General features: G+C 38.6%; 1 protein-coding gene across 4 annotated transcripts in view; it reads right to left on the reverse strand.

Annotated features, from left to right (window-relative positions):
• TMEM87B (transmembrane protein 87B) overlaps positions 1 to 20,965 on the reverse strand; it is a 130,093-nt gene that overhangs the window by 88,487 nt on the left and 20,641 nt on the right. For all 4 annotated transcript variants that reach the window (XM_024744055.1, XM_024744054.1, XM_024744053.1 and 1 more), the window contains exons 11-17: positions 19,519 to 19,590; positions 13,563 to 13,671; positions 13,419 to 13,477; positions 12,062 to 12,165; positions 10,675 to 10,748; positions 3,071 to 3,144; positions 715 to 767 (exon numbers count right to left, since the gene is read on the reverse strand). In XM_024744055.1, the coding sequence (XP_024599823.1) occupies positions 715 to 767; positions 3,071 to 3,144; positions 10,675 to 10,748; positions 12,062 to 12,165; positions 13,419 to 13,477; positions 13,563 to 13,671; positions 19,519 to 19,590 (545 nt within the window). The remainder of the gene's footprint in view (positions 1 to 714; positions 768 to 3,070; positions 3,145 to 10,674; positions 10,749 to 12,061; positions 12,166 to 13,418; positions 13,478 to 13,562; positions 13,672 to 19,518; positions 19,591 to 20,965) is intronic.

A 20,965-nucleotide genomic window follows, 5' to 3' on the forward strand; every position in this document is an offset into this window, starting at 1 on the left:
ACAGCCAAAACAAAGACTTTTTCAGACAAATAAAACCTGACAGACTTATTACCAACATACTTGCATGACCAGAAACATAAAGGAAATTCTTCAGGCAAATGTGACATCATACTAGACAGAAACTATCTGAAAAGGAAGTAGATGGGAGCAGGGAAAGGAACAAACAACACGTGAAAACATCATATTTGGCTATCCTGTTGTCTACTGTGGAAACAGCTATCTGGAATTTGTGTGTCATAAAGGACACTGATAAAGAAGAACCTGAATAGCTCCAGGTTCCCGGAGGGGCTTCCTCTGCACTCTAGTTTTCCTATGCTCATGTTTTTTTTCCTCCAAAAGCTTCCCCACCATACATGGTATCGTGGTTACACGTGTTTAAAAAAAAAAAAGTTTGAATTCTTCCATATTATAAAGTTAAAACAAAATGATTCTGATCCTGATAAACTTACGTAAGAAAATGATGGAGTTGGTTATAGGGCAGGAGTATTAATAGAGTTGTTGTACAGTGAAAAAGGAAGGAGAAAGACAGACCAAGGCAGGGCTGTGTTTTCTTTGCATTTCGGTATGAAGTTAATCAGTCATACACTAGTGATGGGGGCCTATAAAAGCAGACAGAGGTGAGAGTTTTGAAAAGCACACATAACAAAGCATGAAAATTATCCCTTTATACTACAGCCTAAATTTTAGATTCAAACTTTAGTAGAGGATATTTACACATCTGTGAATGAAGAGGGAATGTTTTCCTCCACCCACTTCAAATCTTCATCCTGTAGAAATAAATATTTACATATTAGCTTTTGCTTAATACTGCCTGAAAGCAGAATTTTTAAATAGAATGTATATATAATTTAAGAATTTAAATTCAAATGCATGACATTCTTTTAATTTCTACATAGCCTAAGAAGTTGACACTTATGCCACACGAAAATTATGCCAGTATTTTCTTAAACAGTCAAATGAACACTTGGATTTTGGGTTTTTGTACTTCTCTGGTTTTGGTTAGATGCACAGGTGTTATTTTTTTTGTCTTGAAAAACCACAGTAAAAATACAAAGAGTTGATTTATAACATAGAAAACAGCATGAATATTGATTTGTATTAATTTCTTGCTTCCAGCATTCAGTATGCCTCCTAATCTGTTTACTTTATGAGTTTATAATTTTTCAGCAGAAAAAGATGATGGTACAGATATTCTAACTTTACAAAAGCCTATTTATTTCAGTCATTTGTGTTTAGTGCTCATGTTTCTGTAGGAGAAAAGATAAGCAGGTCAATTGGGGTATCTAAATATTTTTTTCAACAGAAACTTGCTTACTTATCTCACTGGGAGTAAGAAAAATAAAAGGTATGTTGAATATTTTGGTTTATAATATAAAATAAATCAAAATGGCTACATGGAATCCTCTGGTTCTAGCATTAATTATATCTTGCTTACTTACAGAGAGAGAGAAAGCAACTGAGCCAGTACTAATAGGCACCCCAATTCTCTGAGTGAATCTTGGATAGAAATGAGTCAATCAAGGAGAGACAAGGTCCCCGAGTTCTGATCAAGAGCTGACTACACGGGACTTCCCTGGTGGCACAGTGGTTAAGAATCCGCCTGCCAATGCAGGGGACACGGGTTCGAGCCCTGGTCCAGGAAGATCCCACATGCCGCAGATCAACTAAGCCCGTGAGCCACAACTACAGAGCCTGTGCTCTAGGGCCCATGAGCCACAACTACTGAGCCCACGTGCCACAACTACTGAAGCCCGCATGCCTAGAGCCCATGCTCTGCAACAAGAGAAGTCACTGCAATGAGAAGCCCGTGCACCACAATGAAGAGTAGATAGCCCCCGCTCACCACAACTAGAGAAAGCCCGTGCGCAGCAACGAAGACCCAATGCAGCCCAAAATAATTAAATTAATTAATTAAAAAATAAAATAAAATAATTATCTAAAAAAAATAAGAGCTGGGCTTCCCGGTGGCACAGTGGTTGAGAGTCCGCCTGCCGATGCAGGGGACACGGGTTCGTGCCCCGGTCCGGGAAGAACCCACATGCCGCGGAGTGGCTAGGCCGGTGAGCCATGGCCGCTGAGCCTGCGCGTCTGGAGCCTGTGCTCCGCAACGGGAGAGGCCCGCGTACCGCCAAAAAAACAAAAGAGCTGACTACACAATTTAGAGAAATGAAAACATTTTCCCTTGCTATGTGTGCAAACACTGAGCTTTAAAATAAACTGAAACATATCCCTAAAATAAGAGGAAAATCTCTTAGCAAGCTGAAAGTTTAATAGTTCTAACACCAGGTAATGAAAACTGTGGAGCTTTTTAAAGTTTAGTTAAGTTACCATAAAACTACTCAAATAACACATTTTAAAGAATTATTAATTACCAAAAATAAGGATTAGAGAATTTACCAAATCCAACAAATGAAACCGTTTCATACACCATCCACCCTGTCAGAACTTAGGTGCGTACGTAAATTTTTACACCTTATTAACCACAACATATGTAACTGTAAGAAAGCCAAATATAAAACTGTATGATAGGCATTTCCATTTTGTTTAATTACTCTCCTAATTACCACTTTTATGCATAAATAGTATGCATAAAATATTTAAAAACTCATCTCTACCCAATATTTTAACATTTTATTCAAGTTTACATGGTTTAAAAGTCCCTTCCCGATAGACAACAAATGTTATCTGAAATAGCTTCAAAAATCACATAAAAGTGCTGAAAAATTAACACAAACTTTCACTATAACAAAGCTTCTCAACCTTTAATGTGCATGTGAATCACCTATGGAATCCTGTTGAAAAGCAGATCTAGATTCAGCACCTCTGGTGTGGGCCTGAAATCCTGTGCTCCTAACAAGTTCCCAGGTGAGGTTTGGGCCGCTGGTCCAATGACGGCACATGAAAAGTGAGGGTTTACAGCAGTACAGTTGTCAGACTTAACTAGTATCACTACTTAGTAACATTTATTTTCATACAAAAAAACCTAGTAAGAAGTGCTCTCCTGAAGGTCAATGAATGTGACACTCAAGTATTAAAGACTGAGACGCTATTAAATATATACTATACTCACAAAATTATCAGAAGTAGCAGGTTTAGCTGTTCCATTGGAAACCGTTTTTGAGATTCTTAATTTTATTCCTTCAGCTGTAATGAGAAACATTATAGAGATTCATAAAATTATAAAATAATAATATTTTCCTTTGTAGCTTCACATTTAATAACCCTATAAAGAGAGTTAATAGTGGAAGCTTTGGGCTGGGTGCTGGCTTTAATATACCATTTGGGAATGTAGGAGGGACAGAAAAAGTTAAAAACGTCATAACTGTTTACAAAAACAACCAGGTTCTCAAGTTGGTAGTCTGAATTCCAGTTTTAGAGGAGTTTAAATAAACAAGCAAACATACATAACATGCACACATTAGGTAGTTTCAGTACATTTTAAAGTTCATGGATTTAAAAATCTACAGGATTTACGATATATTTAAGAATAAAACACACCTCTGGCCATGCTTTCACTTCTCTAATGTATAAATTTTTAGAATGTGTTTATGGTATAAATAAAATAGGGAAGAAAAAGATTTTCTTTGTATTTGACCAAGGCTCTTCTTTATGCCAGCAGGTTTAGCAGAGGAGAGGTTAAGAGCATGAGTCCTGAAACTAGATGGCTTCACTTGGAATTCTGGCTCTATCTATGTAACCTCAGGCTAAGCAATCAACTTTCTGTGACTCAATGTCCCTGCCTGTAACATGGAATAATAATAATGTCCACCTCAGAGAATTCTGATGAGCATTAAACAAATTAGCGTATATAAGGTACCTGAAACATAATGTCTATGTCCAATAAGTATTCACTTTTGTTACTACAACAATTTGCAAAAAGGGCTTCTCCATAAACTAGGACACTTGGTACATTATGATGAGATCAAGTGCATAAGTGGATATAATGAGTGAAAATGAGGTTCCTCAATCTGAAAATGTTTCCACGGGGCATCTGAAATCTCAACATTTGAGATCCTTCTCTTAAAGGTGCAATACACTGATTTTTTTATCTGAAGTATAATATACAAAATAAAATACAAACTCTTAAGTGTACAGTCTGAAGAGATTTTTATCAACTCTTGTGTAACTACCATACCAATCAAGACATTTAACATTTTTATCATCACAGAGTATTCTTTTTTTTCATTTAATATTTTCTTTCTTTCTTTCTTTATTTGGGTCTTAGTTGTGGTATACAAACTCTTAGGTGCGGCATGCATGCGGGATCTAGTTCCCTTACCAGGGATGGAACCCAGGCCCCCTGCATTGGGAGTGCAGAGTCTTAACCACTGTGCCACCACGGAAGTCCCCACAGAGGGCTCTTTAAATTACTTTCTGGTCAATCCCAACCCCACCAGAAGCAACTATTGCTTTGATTTACATAATCACCACAGTTTACTCCTGCCTGCTCTAGAACTTCTTATATAAAAGCATAAGGACTCAATATTCATTGGATTTGACTACTTTCACTCAACATAAAGGTTTTGAGATTTATTCACGTTGTATAGTGTTGATTACTTTTGCTTCCCAAACAGTAATCCATTGTATAAGTATACCACTATTATTTTATCCATTCATCTGTTGACAGACATTTGGGCTATTTCAGTTTTGGACCATTAAGGATCAAGCTGCTATGAAAGTGTACACAGTGTCTCTCTGTGGACATCTGCTTTCATTTTCATTTTTGGATAAATACTTTGGAGTGGAATGGCTGGGCTATATGGTAGGTGTATGTTTAACTTTTTAAGATACTGTCAAACTGCTTTCTTAAAACTTCTTAAGACTTCTTCCGTAATGTATGAGCGATCCAGCTGTTCTACATCCTCTTCAGCGTTTCATGCTGCCAGTCTTTTAAATTTTAACCACGCTAGTGAATACATGGTAGCATTTCACTCTGTTTTAATTTGCGTTTCCCTGACGACCAGTATTATCGAGCTCCTTTTCATGTGCATACTGGTCTTTCCTTTGTCTTCTTTGGTGAAGTGTCTATTTAAGTATTCCATTTTTTTTTTTAACAAATTGAGTTATCTTTTATTGATTTGTAGGAATTCTTATATTCTGGATACAAGTTCTTTGTCAGATATATGTATTGAGAAGGTTGCATCCCAGACTAGGGCTGGCTTTTTCACTTTCTTGTTTCTCTTGATGAACATAAGTTTGTAACTTTGGTGATGGCTAATTTACCAACCTTTTTATTTTACGGTAACTGCTTTTTGTGTCCTAAGAAACTGCCTAACCCAAGGTCATGAAGATATCTTCCTGTTTTCTGCTAGAAGAGTTATCGTTTAATCTTTTACATCTAGGTCTGTGATCTCTCTTGAATTCATTATAGGTGATATACACGGCAGGAGTCTAGGTGATTTTCCCCCCATGTGTTTATCTAGTTGTTCCGCACTCTTTCTTGAACATAATATCTTTTCCTCATATAAAGCCTTGCTGCCTTTGTCAAAAATCAATTGACAAATGAGGTTTCCAATTTGGAGCTAATTTAAATATTATATCTCTTTTAAAAACAAAAGCTTTAGAGACCTCCTATTACATTGGAATCAATCTGGTGCTAGTAAGAGTACATTCTTTAAAGTGTTATTGCATTGATAAAATAATCTGAAGCAACAACAAAATCCACTGAACAATATGTGCAGATTTATTTTTGGACTATTTTTTTTTAAGTTGTCTGAAATTTCATTTCATTTTATTTTATTTATTTATGTTTGGGACTCTATTTTGATACACTGATGTATGTATCCTTATGCCAATACCACACTGTCTTGATTAGTATAACTCGAAATTTTCGTCTTGAAATCAGTGTTAAGTCCATTAATTTAATTTAATTTAGATATAACTTCCACACCATAAAATGCACCATTTTGAAGTGTACAATTCAGTGGATTTTAGAACAGTCACAGAATTGTGCAATCATCATCACTGTTCATTTCAGAAGCTTTTCATCACCCCCACCCCCGCGAAAACCTCATACCTATTAGCAGTTACTCCCAACTCATTCCTTCCACCAGCCCCTGGCAGCCACTAATCTATTTTCTATCTCCATGCATTTACCTTTTCTGGACTTTTCATATAAATGGAATCATATAACATACGATCTATTGTAATTGGCTTCTTTCACTTGGCATAGTGTTTTCAAGATCTATGTTGTAACTACAAGAATGTTTAGGTTCTTCCAGATCTTTTGTATTTCCATACATATTTTAAAATCAGCTTAACCATTTTTTAATTTTTTTTTTTTATTTTTTTTTATTTTTTATTTTTGTGGTAAGCAGGCCTCTCACTGCTGTGGCCTCTCCTGCTGCGGAGCACAGGGTCCGGACGCGCAGGCTCAGCGGCCATGGCTCACGGGCCCAGGCGCTCCGCGGCATGTGGGATCCTCCTGGACCGGGGCACGAACCCGTGTCCCCTGCATCGGCAGGCGGACTCTCAACCACTGCGCCACCAGGGAAGCCCCAGCTTAACCATTTTTTAAAAAATCAGCCAGAATTACAATTGGGACTGTACTGGATCTACATATCAATTGAGGAAGTGATGGCTTAATAATATTGAGAGTGACAATTCATAAACATTTACTTATTCTATAATTTCTCTTGGCATTGTTTTGTATTCTTCAGTGCAGTTTTCCACATTATTTTCCATTAAATTTATTCCTAAATATTTTATTTTTTGAAGCTCCTGTAAACAATATTTTAAATTTCATTTTTCAATTATTTCCAGTTATATAAAAAAATCTAATTTCTGTATTTGGACATATATCCTATGATTCTGTTATATTATTCACTTATTAGTTCTACTGCATTTTTTCTTTTCTATAGACTCCTTAGGATTTTCTACATACTTAACGTTGCTGAGGAATTACCTGGCACTCCAGTGGTTAGGACTCCGTGCTTTCACTGCAGAGGGCATGGGTTCAATCCCTGGTCGGGGAACTAACCCCACAAGCCGCACGGCACAGCCAAAACAAAACAAAACCTTGCTGTTTGTAAATAAAAACAGGTTTACTTCTCGCTTTCCACACTTTATGCCTTTTGTATTCTTTGGGTTGGTTTGTGTTTTGCCTTTCTGCACTGGCTAGGAACTGCTGTCTGATACTGAGTTAAAGTGGTGAGCAGATATTCGTGTACTTTGTTCCCAATCTTGGGAGGAAAGTATTCACTATTTCACCATTAAGTATGATTTTAGCTGTAGAGTTTTTTCATACTATTCTGTAATTTGTTTGCTAAGTGGGTTTCTTTTTTAAAAAGTCATGAATAGGTGAATTCTGTGATGTGTCTTTCTGCACCCACTGAGATAATTATGTCATTTTTCTTCCTTACTCTTTAGATGAATTACACTGATTTTCAAATGTTGAAACAGCCTTGCAACCCTGGGGTAAAGTCCACTTGACAATGATGGTCCTTCATTATTCTTCTAGATTTTATTTACTAAAAATAAAATAAGAGTGGTATGTGGGATCTTAGTTCCCTGACCAGGGATCGAACCTGTGCCCCCTGCAGTGGAAGCACAGAGTCTTAACCACTGGACTGCCAGGGAAGTCCGTTTAAATGAATTTTATGTCTCTACTCATGAGTGATACTGGTCTGTAACTTTCCTTTTTTTGTCTTTGTCAGATTTTGGTATCTGAGCTGTGCTGGCCTTATAAAACAAGTTGGGAAGTATCCCTACCTCCTCTATATTCTTTTTTTTTTTAACATCTTTATTGGAGTATAATTACTTTACAATGGTGTGTTAGTTTCTGCTTTATATCACCTCCTCTATATTCTAAAGAGTTGCATAAGATTAGAATATTTCTTCCTTAGGTATTTGAAAGCATTCACTAGTGAAGCCAGCCATTTGGGTCTGGAACTTTATGGGAAGATTTTAAATTTCAAACCCAATTTCTTTAATAAATATATGGCTATTCCAATTAGTGGCATAGGGTTAGAATTAAGATTAGGGTAGTTTCTTAAGTGTATTTCTCAAGGAATTTGTTCATTTTATCCAAATGCCCAATTTGTTCATAAAAACCTCTTACTTACCCTTTCTTGCTGTAGTAATGTCCGCCCTATCTTTCCAATGTTGGAAATTCGCGTTGCTATGTTTTATTTCTGGTTTAGATCACCTAGAGGTTAATCAATTTTTATTAATCTTTTCAAAGAAACTACTTTTGGCTTTGCTGATTTTCTCTATTTCCCCCTGTTTTCGATTTCATTGGTGTAGACACAACTTTATTATATCCTTCCTTCTAATTACCCCAGGTTTAATTTGCCATTCTTTTTCTAGCTTCTCAAGATGGAAACATATTATCAATATGTTTTCTTGGTAATATAGGCATTTAAAGCTATTAATTTTCCTCTAAGAATTGGTTTAGCTGCATCCTGTAAAATGTGACATGTTATGCTTTTATTATCAATAGCATGAAATATTTTCTAATATTCGTTCAATCCACGAGTTACTTAGAAATTATTGCTTAATTTCTAAACATCTGATTATTTTGTAGATATCTTACTGCTGTGCATCTAATTTAACCATTGTGATCAGAAACATACTCTGTATGATTACAACCCATTGAAATATATGGAGACATTTTTAACGGCCACACATATGGTCTATTGTATTCAACGTAGACTTGAACCTTTATTCTTTGGTTGCTAAATGCAATGTTCTATAAATACCAATCAAGTCAATTAGGTCGATGGTTTTATTCAACTCTAACTGTGACATCTGGGCCACCTCTAGATTGATCTTACTGATTTTTCCCTCAACTATGGATCACAGCTTCCAGTTTCATCCTATGTCTAGTAATCTATCATTGCATACTGGACATTGAGAATGGTATCTTATAGACTGGATTCTCTTATCTTCCTCTGGGAAGTGTTGTGTTTTGTTCTAGCAGGCAATTCAAATTATTGCTAGATCACTCTGGTCTTTTGGGGATATGCTTTTAGATTTGATTAGGGTTTATTTCAGTTTAGCTTTAGTCCTAGGGTAAATTTCAGTGGTCCTAGACTGTGGTCTTTACTTCTAAGGAGTGGCCCTTCTGGGGTTTTAATGGAAAGCACTTTTAACTTGTTGAGATTTGAATTTCAAACTCTGCTGTGGCAGCTGCTGAAATTTCTGTTCCGCTTCTTAGCCTAATAGCTATTGTTTTCCCCCTGGCTTCTTGGAGTCTCACTTTGCACATACCCAGTTCAGGTATCAGATAAGATTAGAGAGACTTTATAGACTTTTGAATTTCCCCCTTTGTGGCTCTCTCTTTTCTGGATTTCTTCCATCAATCTCCAGACATTCTTACAGCCCCAAATTTCACTCTCCAATTCCTTGCATCAGTAAGATTATACCTGTCTGCTTGTGCTCTAGCCACTGTACTGTCTCATTGACTGGGCATGAACTCTTCTTTCATGGTTCTCTTCTTTCAACAGTGAAATCTCTTCCAGTTTCTGCCTGCTTTTCTTTGCTCCCCAGTGCCTCCAATAGTTAATTAAAAAAAAAAAAAAAATCTGTCCAGAGTTTATTCTAGCTATCAGCAGGAAGATTAGCCCCAAACAATTCATTCCATCATTATTGGAGCCAGAACTAACACACTGAATTTTAATATCTCTGCTGTGAATAAGTTTTGCAGATTTCTTTTCTTAACAGAAAAGTCAGAAAAACATGAAAGAATTAGTTGTAGGTGATAATCTGATGAGAGGAGGTAAAAGGAAGTGTGGACACTGAAGACACACTGATTATGTTGCAAATTTTGCTGACTGGGTAGATTATAAAATTTTCACAGTAGAGAAACAAAAAAAAATTGTGAAAAAGAATGTTACTAATAAGAGAAACCAAAGTAAGAGGAAGGAAGAATGGAATAAAGATAAAATTATTCTTTACATCTGAGTTACATACTTATGTTGCCGTAACAAATGCTTTAATTACAGTGTTTTGGTAAAATTAATAAAATGATAAGACACTTATGTATAAATTAATAGAAAGATGAAAACTAAAGCACTAAAACCATAATTAGAAATGCCTTGGGCATGACCGGGAAATTACAGATGTGCTCCATTTTCAAGAGCAAGAAGAGGTGATACAAAGAAATTTAGCAATCATCATTAAGAAGACGACTATTGGGCTTCCCTGGTGGCGCAGTGGTTGAGAGTCCGCCTGCCGATGCAGGGGACACGGGTTCGTGCCCCGGTCCAGGAAGATCCCACATGCCGCGGAGCGGCTGGGCCCGTGAGCCATGGCCGCTGAGCCTGCGCATCCGGAGCCTGTGCTCCGCACTGGGAGAGGCCACAACAGCGAGAGGCCCGCATACCACAAAAAACAAAAAAAAAACAAAAAAAAAACAAAGAAGACGACTGTTGTTTAGGAGCTAAGCACAATATATACCAAATCACTCTTGTGGGAAACAGTGCAGCTATTTCAATACTTAGACTTTAAGAGCAAACATATAACAAAAGCTCAAACTATTTTAGCAATCTTGAAAATTTCATTACTGACTTCTCTTCTGTGACTGTCTACCATAATAGAGGTTTCTGCAGATACAGTTTAAAAAATATTTTACAGGAAAAAAAGTGTATCTGACCTTGCATCACAGGTAGAGGTACAGTATTTCTTTGTTACAATATATGCAATGGTCATTTAATAAGAAAATATGCCACTCACTTAAATTTTCAGATGTTACCATGAATTCTTCAATTTCATCATCAGAATCATCTATTAAGGGCATGAAGGCATATCTAAATCAAAAACAAGGAGTAGTTTTACTAGTGTGTTTAAACCTGTTCAACATTCAGTTTACATCTAAAAGAGTCAGTACACACTTTAAAAAATATATACACTTAAAAAGTTTCCCATAAATTGAAATGATAAAAAATTTAATTGTTTTACTCTCAAATCAGCAAAGGTTACTGTGAAGAAACTGAAACTGGGGTTCCCAAACCCGTTGGTAAAAGCATCAATGGATCAAATTTCTCTGGAAGCAACTTTGAAATATCGAATGCTCAGGGAAGGGAATTTTCTGCTGTACTTTTTTCTCCATGTCAGGTTTACCTCCCTGCCCACTATTTTTACTTAACTCCTAACGAAAAGAAATTCCTAACCTGATTGGTGAAAATAAAGCACACCAATCAAGCCACATTCACTAGGTCCAACAGCATTCAAAAAGCATTGCTGATTTAAAAAAAAAAAAAAAAGCATTGCTGATAATAGCAAAAAAACTAGAAACTAAGTGTCTAATAATTAGGGACTGCTTATATAAATTATGCTACAATCATATGGAATGCCAGAAAGCTATTAAAAGTAATATGGTAGGTCTATACAAGATGATAAGGAAAGACACATTTTAAACAAAGAAAGTGCAGAATAGTGTATATATGTATGTATGCACTATCATTGTTGTTGTATAATATTTAAATCTGTTTTTAATCAAAAACTTTTCTATTGAAGTACAGTTGATTTGCATGTTGTTGTATAATTTTAAAGAGAGAGAGAAACACACACACTAGTATATACTTTTTCATTTTTTCCTAGAAGGAAGAAACTTCACAGTGCTTTGCTTGGGGAAGAGGAATGAGGCAAGGGAAGCTGTGGGGCTTCCTGTCACATGCAGTGTAAAGTACAAGTTTCTGAATTTCGCATTCAAGCTCTTTACGATTTTGCTCCCACTTTTCCTTTCCAGCTTTGTGACCCGCCAATGTACGGGTAGTAACCAAACTGTATGGCTTGTTGGCCTCCAAAGTATGCCATGTCTGTTCCCGCTACCCCTAGAAAACCTGCACTCTTTCGCAGATCAGCCATTCACTGTCCTACTCCTTTCCTGAAGGTGTAACATAAATGCTGCCTTTTCATGGACCCCTCTTCCACCTTCCTGCTGGGCTTATAGATCTCTTATTTCACTGTCTTGCTTTTGTTACATTTCTCTCCCCACTTGACTGTATGTACACTCTTTAACAGCAAGGACTACCTCTCCAGTTTCTATAAATGCTGTTTTAACATTGTAGCAGATGATGAACAAATCCTTGCGAAATTTGAACTTTCCTATGTTAGGTACCTCTGATTATTTGCTGATGGTCTCCACAAAAACATTATTACAATAAGGATAAGGGAAAAAAGGAAGCTCCAAAACGCATCATCAACCCAGCGTTCCATCCAATCCTATAATAAGGACAATTCAAACAAGAAAAGTTAATTTTCTGATAAACATACAGATTTCCCATTCAAATAGTACATAATGACAAGTACTAATGAAATCTTTCGAACCAGTAAGTCTTCCAAATGAATAAGCACACGTTTTTCCGAGAAACATAAAAACTAAGAAATGCTATCTCTATAAAATCATTATGCTTACTTCAGTAATATTAATGCTTACTTCAGCCTTATAACCAATATAATGAATAAAATCCTAACAAATTATATAGTATCATAAAAAGAATTAGAGGGACCTCCCCGTTGGCGCAGTGGTTAAGAATCCGCCTGCCAATGCAGGGGACACAGGTTCAAGCCCTGGTCTGGGAAGACCCCACATGCCACGGAGCAACTAAGCCTGTGCGCCACAACTACTGAGCCTGCACTCTAAAGCCTGTGAGCCACAACTACTGAGCCCATGTGCCACAACTACTGAAGCCCGCGCACCTAGAGCCCGGGCTCCGCAACAGGAGAAGCCACCGCAATGAGAAGCCCATGCACCACAACGAAGAGTAGCCCCCGCTCACCGCAACTAGAGAAAGCCCGCACACAGCAACAAAGACCCAACACAGCCAAAAATAAATAAATAAATTTAAAAAAAAAAGAATTAGAGTTTAAAAGGGCTTCAGAGGTCAATTATTTTCTAGACAAGAACAGTTTCTTCTCTCACTAACTTATCCCTACAGCAGCAGAAGTCCAGGGTTTTCAGAGGGCTCTTTATAATTATTTATATAGAACTAGAGACTATTTCCAAATCAAGAAACCCCCAAGAGGGTCTTTTATTATTTTAAGTCTGAGAAATGTATCTTCTTCTAACTAGAGAATCCATGGAGGGTATCTCCCGAATGTTCATAATGAGGATACCATCCTAGAAACATGTCAGGCTTAAGGTTTACAGTCCTAAGTACAAAACAACCCAATTACACTGTGTGCTGGAAGAAAAAGATTTCCTGTTACCTAAAATTATACAGGGGGAGGATTCCTTTTCAAAATATACAAAAAGAAGTTGAGAAAAGGGCATAATTGGAAAAGAAGATTTAAGAGGAACTTTTTCAGACATTTAAAGAAGGCAAATGTTTTTATAATTCTATACAAAATAATTCCAAGTAAAGAAAATCTCCACTAAAATTACCTGTCTACAAACACAAAATTCTTCAAACTTACACAAAATAAAATAGAATAATTAAAAATGAAAACTGTTTAAATAGGAAGATTATACTTACTGATTGACATTTTGCAATTCTAAATGTCTTCGTTGTCCACACCATAAACACTACAGATGCTGAAACACACCAAAAAAAGTCAATTAGTGAAAGAATATGCAATACTAAAATAATGTATTTTAAAAGAAAAGTTAGATAGCTTACCCAGTATGGCAAAGATCAGGGTATTCGTAAAGTGCCTGTACAAAGAAAATTTCACTGTGTTCTTTCTTAGCCTTAGAGTCTTCATAGTTTGTGCCAAACTTATAAAAATGTGAAAAAAGTTAAGGAAAAAAATTTAAATAGTAATATACAGTTAAGATAAAAAACAAAATAAGAATCTTCTGCTACATTTCCAAAATTAGCACTGCTATATATAACTCCTATAATTTAAAACTAATAAACACACAGAAAATGTTGTCTTATCCAATATTGTATAATCATGATACCAATTTCATCACAGATATTGTTTTACAATATAGCACTGTCTGAACTAAGTAAACACACTTCAAGGAAAAAAAACATAAGCAAGAAGACCTATGACGTGCTCCTTCAATGCCAAGTTCTTGAAACAGAGAACAGAGCAGGACACACACTAAATGCCAAGTCCCCCTTAGGCCAGACACTCTTTACAGATCCCATCACGACATGCCACTTGGCGTGTGCTTTTCTGTCTGTTTCTTTCTTATTTTGTTGTTTCTGGTCTATTCTCATTTTATCCTCCGAATGACCATAATTAAGAAGTTACATCATCTGCCAATTCCATTTTATAAATTGAAACTGAAATATGTCAAGTAACACAAATCTGGACTTAGGTAAAAAGAGACTTTATTGAAGAGATTATTGCAATAGGGAGAATGTTCCGACTACAAGATCCGAGAGAGTCCCAAAGGTCAGGCAGGGAAGGGCTTTGCTTTTATAGGGAGGAGTAAACAGGTGTCGAGAGCAGCAGGTGTGAGAAGTGGGTGGCCTGACGGGACCGTTGCTCAGAGAATGACTTTCCTTGAAGTCTGCAGGTTTTCAGGAGGGGCCATGAAGGAGGGCTGCGGGTGGATGAAAGCTCGGGAACCCGGGGGAAGGAGAAGGCTTAGTTTGGTTCAGTCTGGTATTTTGTCCGGATTGGTCAGTGGGTACATAGGTCTGTGTCTGGCCCTGTCACAAGTGAACATGGGGGCACCTGGGAGTCTCCTCGAAGTCCTATGGGGAAAGGCACCTGTCTGTATTGACAGTAAGCCTTTTCCCGGAACACGAAAGGGTGGAGGCTGTCTTAACCACGGCTGTCCCAGGAGCACAGGGCTCAGGTAAAGTGCGACACTGTCAGGTACAAAGAAGCTGAAAGAGGCTTGTCCACTGGCTCCTCAGTGGTGCAGCTGTGCTCAAGCCAGAGCTCTGTAAACGGGAGCTGCTTCCTCTGCAGTACCTGCCAAGCCCCGTTCAGGGACCACACTCCGAACATACGTAACAGAGTTGAGCAAAGGCGTGGGAGTGGCACAGTTTGCACTTAGGCCTCCTATTTAAATTCCAAATACTTCACTCATCAAAAAACTTCACTTTAGTACTAAAACTACCAAAGCTGCTTTTCAAGCTTTCTGGATGACCGATAAGTTTCAACAGAAGATCAATTTCTAAAATAGCACAACTCAACCAATTAGGCCTGCTGTCAGAATTTACAGACATGCAAATATGCTTTATTCAATAAACACGATCGAGACCGAATACTTCTGAAGCAGTAGTGAAAGCACACAGGCCCCACCATCCTGACAAGAGAAGCACCTTGAACGTGCTGCTGCGCTAGGAAAAGGATATCCACCAGCACAAGCTAGAGTCAAGAAGAGACAGAGGGAGGCTGGCCAGGAGCACAAGATCAGAATCATTTGCCTGCAGCAAAACAGCAAAAGAATCAAACAAACAAGCAGCAGAGAAGAGGCAGAAGGCTGTGGCTTTGGGCGCTCTCAGGCTATTTTTTTTCTATTAATGTAGAATTAGATTCTTACAGGAGGAGCCAGATGAGGTTCACCAAAGGTGAAGGAAGCAGGGTCATTATCCCAGCACTCAATTCTATAAGGACGTAGTCCTGCTTCTTTGCTTGTCATTGGTAATCATTTAGGAAATCCACTACCTTTTTGCACAGAGAAAGCAGACTTTTCATCTCAGTAATGAAAATTACCAAACGGCAATCTAAAAGCAAACGTCAGAAATTCAGGTTGAGGCAGAAATGGATGATGCTAAATTTCCTTTCTCTCACCATGAAATACTAACCAAGACAACTTTAATTTCTGGATTTCTTTATGACTTTTACCTCAAACATGTTTATTAAAAACATTATTAATTAAGCAAGCTAAATCTTTCCCCTTATTTTCCTTATCTCCCCATCCCAATCTGGCTCATTATGTGTTGGACCAAAGCCATTGCTGTCCATAAAGGTGGTAAGTTACCCTCATTCAAATCCAGATGGAATTAGAGCGTTTGCAGCCACTTTCCTCTGGAATTTTCTGCCAAGTTGCATTACTATGTATTTTTCCCAATGAACCAATGTACCACCTTGGAGATGATTAAGAACAAGAATACTTTGAAATACATATCTGTAAATTACCAGGAGAAAAGATAATATAGATTTTTAAAATGTAAAGTTTACAAGGCTCTAAGCATATACAAGTTTAGAAGTAAGACAACTCCAAAAGGAATAGATGTCTTAAGCTCATTTTCTAAACTCACAATGACAGAAGAGAAGACATGAAGATTGGAGACAGTAACGCTGAGCCCAGTAGCTAGTTCACCTCCCCTGCAATTCTGCCTGTCCAGGTCCCAGGATGTTCGCACTGCCCGCCCCTTATCCTCAAGTCAGGTGAGAATCCCTGACAAGTGATGAGGCCGGGGCTTCGGCAGAGCGGGCTCCACACTGGGGATGAGTACTCAGAGCTGGAACCCTGCTCACCAGAACTGAGGAACGGACTTCACCTTTTGAACAACTGAATGACTCTACCTGGTTTTTTTTTAGCGTAGAGAATATGAAAAATTACATTAGAGTCAGAAATTTTTACGACTCGGAGAAGATCAGATTTATATTACTATAATTTTATTCAGTAAACTTGGATTCTCAACTGGTAGCTCTCAACAGAAGTAGAATCCAGTTTTCAAGCAAGTTGGTCGAAACAACTCTTTAAATTAGGTATTATCCCTTTACTGACACCCCTCGGACACTAGGGGCTACCTGGACGTAATTTAGGAGGTCTGCAAATGCCTCACTGTAGGAAAAACTCCTCGTGTGAATGAAGTGTGTGTTTATATATAATCTGTGAAGAGGCTCCACAGCTTTCATCAGATTTGCAAAGGCATCTCTGCTGCCAGAACCCAAACAAGGCTAAGAACCACTGCTTTCGAGAATAAAAATAAATTAAAAGATTTTTGTTTTGTTTTTAACTTGGAAGCATATCGAGAATTCACAAACGGGGAATTTAAAGAATAGATAAGACCGGGTTTACCCACAAGGAGCTCAGAAAATCCTACTAACAGTGTTATACCCGTCAGCGCACCTTCAGAAAGGGACAGCTTCCTGTAGGGAAGGGACACAGGCAATTTTAAGCCCTCCGGCCCTCCCTGTGAGAGACAAAGATGAGAACATGGAAAGAAACACAAGGAAAACAAAATCACATTTTACGTTAAAAGCTAAAAGACAGGGCTTCCCTGGTGGCGCAGTGGTTGAGAATCTGCCTGCTAATGCAGGGGACACGGGTTCGAGCCCTGGTCTGGGAGGATCCCACATGCCGCGGAGCAACTAGGCCCGTGAGCCACAACTACTGAGCCTGCGCGTCTGGAGCCTGTGCTCCGCAACAAGAGAGGCGGCGATAGTAAGAGGCCCGCGCACCGCGATGAACAGTGGCCCCCACTTGCCGCAACTAAAGAAAGCCCACGCAAAGAAACGAAGACCCAACACAGCAAAACTAAATAAATAAATTAATAAACTCCTACCCCCAACATCTTCTTTAAAAAAAAAAAAGCTAAAAGACAATTATCAAAGACAATAGCAACAAAAAGAACTGTCTAAAAATAAAAGCTTATGAGTTTCAAAGAGGACATAAATGTCAGCGAAACAGATACAAATTATGTTCTGGATCCGCAGAACCCTGCATTCTGCTCTGACCAGGTCGTAGTTTCTCTAGAATCCCTCCCATTTCCACAAATGCACTTTAGAGGGTACTGCCTAGGAGAGAAAAACAGTGGAATTGCCCAGACTCCACTGGAGTCACCCAGTCAGCGAGGAGGAGCCTCAAGGATCGGTTAACACTGTCTCTGAAACTTTTCCTGCTGTGCTATGGCCTCTGGCCCACCACCTCCAGCGAACCCGCTCTCTTGCTGTCCGCCGTGACCCCTGGAATGAACCAGGCAGACAGGTGCGCCTCGGGAACTCATCTCTCTGCAGCGCTAGCCACTGCTGAGCACCCCTCCTTACCAAAGCTTTCCTAGCCTCCACCCCAGGACGACTTCCTGGTTCTCCCACCTCCCTTCGCCCTGGACTTCCTTCCATGCATGTTTCTGCCCCACGAGGCACTATCCTGGTTCCTCTCCACTTGCTGGTCTACCTGTTCTTCTTGGGTCGCTTCCACGGCTGCGACCTTCTCCCACACAAAGCTGACTTCCACCTTCGTCACCAGCTGACTCCTCTTGCTAAGCCAGGCTGGGACTTCCAACTCTCTCAGGCAACTCAACCCTCACCCACTGTGGTCCCTTATCCATGTTTACCACCCTGAGAATGGCAACACTGGTCCAGCCACCTACTTGAGACGTGCTTGCCTTCCTGGGAGCCCTCTCTCCCTTTCCCCACCCATTTCTAGCCAGCTTGTCATCCAGAGTCCTTCTTCCATTTCCTCTGCCCCACTTCTAACCCTCACTATCCCTCCTTTGGCCCACTGCAAAGGACTCCTTACTAGACTTCCCAGCTCTAGACTCTCCTTTCCCAGGCATTTTTAAAAATGCCATCCTTGAGTTCTTTCTTGCAAGATTTCATCATGTCAGTCACCTGTGCAGCCTCAGTTCCTTGCTACTTTCCACCTTCTAAACTCTCAAGCATGCCATTCTATCCTTCCCTTCTGGTCCCACCTTCCATGATTCTCCTACACGCGTTACCTACAGGCAAGCTACTCTGAGACATCGTGCCACTGTCTCTATATTTTCATGCTTCCAACTATTTGGTCCCCTTAAATCTTCCCAGAATGCTTTCCCCTCAGTTCTTTTCCTAGTAAACCCCGATTTGTCCACTCAGTCTCAATTAAAAGGTCACCATCTCCCTGAAATCTTTCCTGATTTTCACCCTGGAGTAAATTTCTCTTTCCTCTGTCTGCACAGCACCTCTCTAACGTGGCAATTACTATTGCTATGTTGCTCCTAGTTACGTATTTTTCTTCCCTACCAGATCGTTCAATATGTGCATTTAAGTTTGCTGAACTAATAGAAAAAATAAGGATATTTTTTGTTCGAGGATAAAATGCCATCCTTGAGTTCTTTCTTACAAGATTTCATCATGTCAGTCACCTGTGCAGCCTCAGCTCCTTGCTACTTTCCATAAACTCTCAAGCATGCCATTCTATCCTTCCCTTCTGGTCCCACCTTCCATGATTCTCCTACACGCGTTACCTACAGGCAAGCTACTCTGAGACATCGTGCCACTGTCTCTATATTTTCATGCTTCCAACTATTTGGTCCCCTTAAATCTTCCCAGAATGCTTTCCCCTCAGTTCTTTTCCTAGTAAACCCCGATTTGTCCACTCAGTCTCAATTAAAATGTCACCATCTCCCTGAAATCTTTCCTGATTTTCACCCTGGAGTAAATTTCTCTTTCCTCTGTCTGCACAGCACCTCTCTAACGTGGCAATTACTATTGCTATGTTGCTCCTAGTTACGTATTTTTCTTCCCTACCAGATCGTTCAATATGTGCATTTAAGTTTGCTGAACTAATAGAAAAAATAAGGATATTTTTTGTTCGAGGAATCGTTACTTTTTCACCTTCAACTAAATTTCTATATTGAGGTAACAACAATGCATGAGTATATTTCTATTATTATCACACACTAAAAATAATCCGATTTCAATGATACAACCATTTTAGGACACAGTAAAGGATATGAACCATACGAAAATGGAGTCAATAACGGCTAAAATAATGTCACCAAATACAACAGCTAAATGGTTAGAACCCTGAAAAATAAAAATAGGGAAAAAAATCTGAATGTAAAAGTTTCATTGTATTATAATAATTATCATCTGATGAAGAAAAACAATTTATCTCATATCATTGTTTTATAAAAGGCCACATAAAAGATGTTATTGCCTAAGAGAATTGTGTTTGAGCACATGGAAGTTACCTGTTATGGTGTCAACAAATGTTTGTCATCAACTTGTCCCGTGATAACGTAAAAGTGTGTTATAAAGTGGCAAATAAAACACAGCGCATCCCACCCAACTCAGGTCAACCATTTCAATCTCTGCCCTCTCCGCACCAAACCTGCAGCCACGGCTCCTAAAGAAACGGACTCCTCATCATCCCCACGTGTGTGAAAGGACATGCAAAAAGTAAAATAAGGAAAAGGAACTGTGTGGAAGGGTATAAACAAACCATAGGCTGGATGCGTACTCAAGAGCTGACAGAGAATCATATTTAAAACGGTCACATCTAAGATGCTGACTGTGTAAAATTTTAAAGAAATACAATGCAACCTATCCGTGGGATGTTTATCCTTTCCATTTTCTTTCTAGCAAAGATTAGTTTTCTGTGAATTATACATGTAAATGCAAAGTTCTTCATTATTATGTAAGAGTAAAAATAAATGCACCTTTCAAGGAGCAGGTGTATCTAACCCAGAATGCAGATGTGTCAAAGACACCAGAAGAAGAGTGAAGCTTTTAACATTATTGGACAAATGTCCTGCTTTAAGGGTCAGATCAACCTACATGAAGTAGACGTATGTGGCAATATACAGATTATTCACTCTGTGCACAGTGATCTGATTTAAACATCTAATCCAAAAGACGTTTTGAGTAAGAATTACAAGGTTCTCTGAATCAAGTAAAAATATAATAAGCTTCTTAATCACTCAGTTGTCAGCCATATTATTAAGGAAAACCTAGAGCTAGAAATGTACGGGTCTTCACAGATACAAATATTCGCTCTTCTCTAGAGTAAAGCATTGCTGCCCATGTTGCTAGAGCCGTTTCTCCCCAGAACACTACCTCCTCCTGGTTTTTCCAAGCGTGGAGTCTACTGAATCCCCCAAATTCTGAGCCCACAAGAGTCAGGGAAAACTTACAACCAAAGGAGACTTTAAAAAGCAATGACACGTAATATCTGTACGCACAAAAGGTAAAATTAACTGTTCTTCACTTACACGTTTAAGCCAAGGGTTAAGGAAGAAATGAATGTGTTCAGACTACATAATGATAAAGATGAATGTTCTTCATGAAGAGCAACCACGAACATTTTTGAGATGGAGCTAATTCATAGGATGACGTCAGGTGGTGCCTTCATAACCACATCATTTAAAAAAGTGCTCTGTTTAGCTTTATACTTTCAGGA

The sequence above is a fragment of the Neophocaena asiaeorientalis genome, unplaced genomic scaffold, assembly GCF_003031525.2.
Source record: "Neophocaena asiaeorientalis asiaeorientalis breed wild unplaced genomic scaffold, Neophocaena_asiaeorientalis_V1.1 scaffold114, whole genome shotgun sequence".
NCBI lineage: Eukaryota > Metazoa > Chordata > Mammalia > Artiodactyla > Phocoenidae > Neophocaena > Neophocaena asiaeorientalis.